The 3,690-nt window shown below is 42.2% G+C and overlaps 1 protein-coding gene across 1 annotated transcript; it reads right to left on the bottom strand.

The window, feature by feature from the left end:
• Window positions 1-514: 514 nt before the first annotated feature.
• Window positions 515-2,830, bottom strand: LOC147691878 (prospero homeobox protein 1-like). The gene is made up of 2 exons (XM_086936698.1): window positions 2,633-2,830; window positions 515-1,218 (listed from the first exon to the last, which is right to left on the bottom strand). The coding sequence occupies exons 1-2, from the start codon at window positions 2,756-2,758 to the stop codon at window positions 1,033-1,035; spliced, it is 312 nt and encodes a 103-aa protein (XP_086792824.1). The 5' UTR covers window positions 2,759-2,830; the 3' UTR covers window positions 515-1,032.
• Window positions 2,831-3,690: the final 860 nt, after the last annotated feature.

The raw sequence follows: 3,690 nt of genomic DNA on the forward strand, positions 1-3,690 counted from the left end.
TCCTCATAATTCAGGGATAGTCTGATATCCTATGGTGATAGTATTGGCCACGATTCATTCCTTGAGAGCTTCCTCTGTCTCAGCCTAAAAACATCTCCTATTGTTAGTGCTAGCAACTCCTCTTTTTGCGAATGGGCCTTGCCAAAAACTAAAGGTCAGTTGCTGATGTTCACTTACTATTTTGTTTGCCAAAATTAACCTGTTTTAGCACGTCAAACTAGAACAAGAAAAAAGAGATCTTAAGGATCTTAAATCTAGTTGCAAAAAAGCAACTTAGAAGCTGATTATGTCAAAACAACATTCAGAACTAAAAAAGCAAAACACCCAATACATTCACCTTCATAGCAAGACAAATATGAGTATTTCACATCGATTAAAAGTGAACCAAGTATGAACCAATTTTGGAGGGCGGTCTGCGATAAGTAAGTGACCTATCAAATTTTTGTTGGGATATTTTCAACTTAAATCTTTACCTAAATGTTACAGTTCTTAAAATAAAACGCTGACAAACCAATTCAGTTCAAAATGTAAGTTCTTTATTTGAAGAATTACAAACGGGCACAATATACCCAAATATCTTGGTAATTAAATAAATACAATTTTAAAACTTCAGAGCACTCCATCATTCACTATGTCAGATGACAACCGCAAGAACTTGTATCTAGATTGTAGTAATTTAAAGTATTTCTGGTTGAGGTGCAAAATAGTCACATTTTCATTCAACTTTCGAGTGAAATGGCTGCAGCTAGTTGTGGGGATTCAGAGCAATGTGCAAGATTTAGCCAGACCTGAGTATAGGTGCACACTTCACTTTTAAAATACTTCATTTTTCAGCAGCAAAATCAGTTTGCCCACAACAGAGTCATTCTAACAGGGACGGGAGATTCCCGTCAGCGCTAACAGTGGGTAGGTATCCACTTCAAAGCCAATAGGTCCCATAAAAAAATAAAATTGGTTTGTCCCTGCTTGTCCTCGCTGTTGCTTCCAGGGATCCACACAAGACCATCTGAAACCAACATTGATCACACAAGTTCACTCGTTCATTGTTTCCAGCAAGCAATTGGTGGATTTAAAGGCCTCCGGAATATCACTATCTAGCTTGCAGATAACCTTGTAGATGGCTTTCTTCCAAGAAGGGTCAGCATCTTTCCCCGTGAGAACGGCACTGAAAAATTCACGCAGAGTGATTTGGGAAACATCAAGGAACTTGACTGGAATCTTTAAAAAAAACACAAAAGTTTGTTAAGTACATTAACTTACAATAACTTGGCTCACGTATACATTCCTGACCATTTCATAATTCACCACAACTTACATCCAAGGCCAAACTTACAGGTTCGGCAACCCAGTATCCCACTTTTGTGAATGAATTGCTACTCAAGAAGGCGATGAAGCTAGGGTCATCAATATGACAATGCCCGTGCCCCCAAGACTTATATCTGTAATGCCAAGATCATCGAACGTTCCAGGAAAGCCCTTGTGCTGATTATCACTACATTTATTGATACCGCAGTCATACACAGGGCATTGTTCCCTTGAAACTAAAACATGTTCAACTAACCCCGTTAAGAAACCTAATGTTGACTTGGGACCCTTGAACAAAGACCTTTAGACAGTGTCCAGCTCTGGCCAAGATCCTATAAACTGTTGTCAACACCCAGAGAAACTGTTCACTGCTTAAGACCATGACCACACTTTTGCAATTGTCCTCCACCACTCTTTGGCAAACAAAAGGGTTGACCACAAAATACTCCCAAATCATCATGCAAGATTTTAGGAGGTCCAGCCCCCTACTTGTTCACCTCATTCCTGTGTCACAGATCTCACCAGCTGAAACAGTCTACTTCCTGGCTACTCCAGCAACCCTCTGCTGAGGGTCCCACAAGGAGCATCTTATCTCTGTCCCTATTTGATGCCTATATAGTACCCCTGTGCTGCTTTGTGAGGACTATTACACGTACACCGACACCCAGCTACGTACCAAAATATCCAACATCCCAGTAACATTCAGCATTTGCAAGACAGCCTAATGCAGATCATTCAGTGTAATAGGTTGTGCTGAAATGCCTATAAGACTCAGTGTCACCGTTAGGTCCTAGAGTCAGCCTGCCAGCCCATAAGGTGGACAGAGGCACAGGCTTTCGGCTCACTGGTGGAAGTCAGCCTCCATATTTAGAGATTCCTGTTCCTCCAACCTCAAATGAGGCCCAGTGAATCTATTACTAGGCAGAGGCATCCCTACTTAGCTAGAGTTGGCCAGGTGCAATAAGCAGCAGTTCTTTCTAAGTATTAAAACAAATGTACTGCCAGCAAAGAGAAAACATGGCGTCTGGCGCCATCAGTGGTCTGGCCACACAAGTTGCCTCATTTTTAATGAAGGTGGCAGGCTTGCTTGTAATTAAAAATCTATAAGTGTCACTGAAGCACAGCAGATTTATAAAAGCATGGGACCAGTGGCATGATATGGCCAACCTAACCATTAAACTTCACCCCTCGAGCCTGCCCTGGCTCAGTTAATCCCGTCTTTCATGTCTGCCTCCACATCCCAGTCTTTCTCCACAGCACCTTTACCTTCCTCCCAGGCCTGGTTCATTTGGCTTCAAAGTAAACACATTAGCAAGAGTCAACTCACCTCATAGTCACTGGACTTGTTATAGTGCTGGTTTAGGATGCGGGCCAGCTCAGAATCCCGAGTCACGGTCAGCCTGTCTGCACTGACCACCCCCTCTGTCACTGCCTGGCGGGAGAATTTCTCCATCTGAATGTAGAAGAACTCACGGAAGTTGCTGAACCACTTGATAAGCTGGGAGGTGATGGAGCGGTTGAACTATGGAGAGATAAGAGTGAATGGTGAGTGCAAATAATAATTCAAAACCCCAAGGGAAGACTGGTGAACGAAATCTGAGGGCTTCATGCAAATAAATCCACAACTTACACACTACTGTGACTCATTTACTTGTAAAGTCACCCTGCCTCTATGTAACTGTGACTTCGGAAGGGTATCAAGGCACATTGTGTACAATACAAAGTATGTTTCACAACTCGTACAGCAATCCCTTTGCAGCCCTCACCATCATGCCCACCTGCCTCCCCTCACTTTAATCAGCTTTCTCTTTGCTCCCTCCATGATGGAGATGCAACAACACATAGAGAGTGGATATGGTGGGCATGTATTATTGTGAGGGGCAGGGAGTGCGATGCGAGGAATTTAAAAGTACTGCAAGTAACTTGCCCTCTTGTAAAAGAGCAGAATGCTGTCACACACAATGAAGCCAGCTCACAGATAGGAAGAGATAGCATTTCAATAAAAACAAAAGGTCTTGGTTAACTCAAATTTCATTAGGGGCTCAAATGTTAAAGTCACGAAAGGGCACCCATGATATATATCCTTGTATTAAAGGAGATTTACGTTTTTCATGAATTCACATGAATTTCTTAAGTAGGCCAGAAAACCGTAGTCCTAGCAAATATTTGTGATTTGCATCTTAGCATGAGCAAATATGAATATGCCCCAGCGGAAATCTGTTGAGTGTTTACAAGTTCACTTTTTCTCCAACCACATTTTTCCCAGCCCTGGAAGAAACTTTACTTCTGCCGTTGTCAGGGGTAAATTTCCGACCTTTCTCAGTATGGGAAAAGATTAGAGAAGAGCTGGTGAAAACCTCCAAAATTCAAATCCTTCTATAGTAT

This window comes from Lissotriton vulgaris, chromosome 9 (genome assembly GCF_964263255.1).
Source record: "Lissotriton vulgaris chromosome 9, aLisVul1.2, whole genome shotgun sequence".
NCBI classification, from domain to species: Eukaryota; Metazoa; Chordata; class Amphibia; order Caudata; family Salamandridae; genus Lissotriton; species Lissotriton vulgaris.

Bases quoted from the DNA above. Each gene is read 5' to 3' on its own strand.
- LOC147691878 (XM_086936698.1), bottom strand. From the start codon at position 2,758: ATGGAGAAATTCTCCCGCCAGGCAGTGACAGAGGGGGTGGTCAGTGCA. The intron at 1,219-2,632 runs GTGAGTTGACTC...TTTTTTTTAAAG, and splicing joins ACAAGTCCAGTGACTATGAG to ATTCCAGTCAAGTTCCTTGA.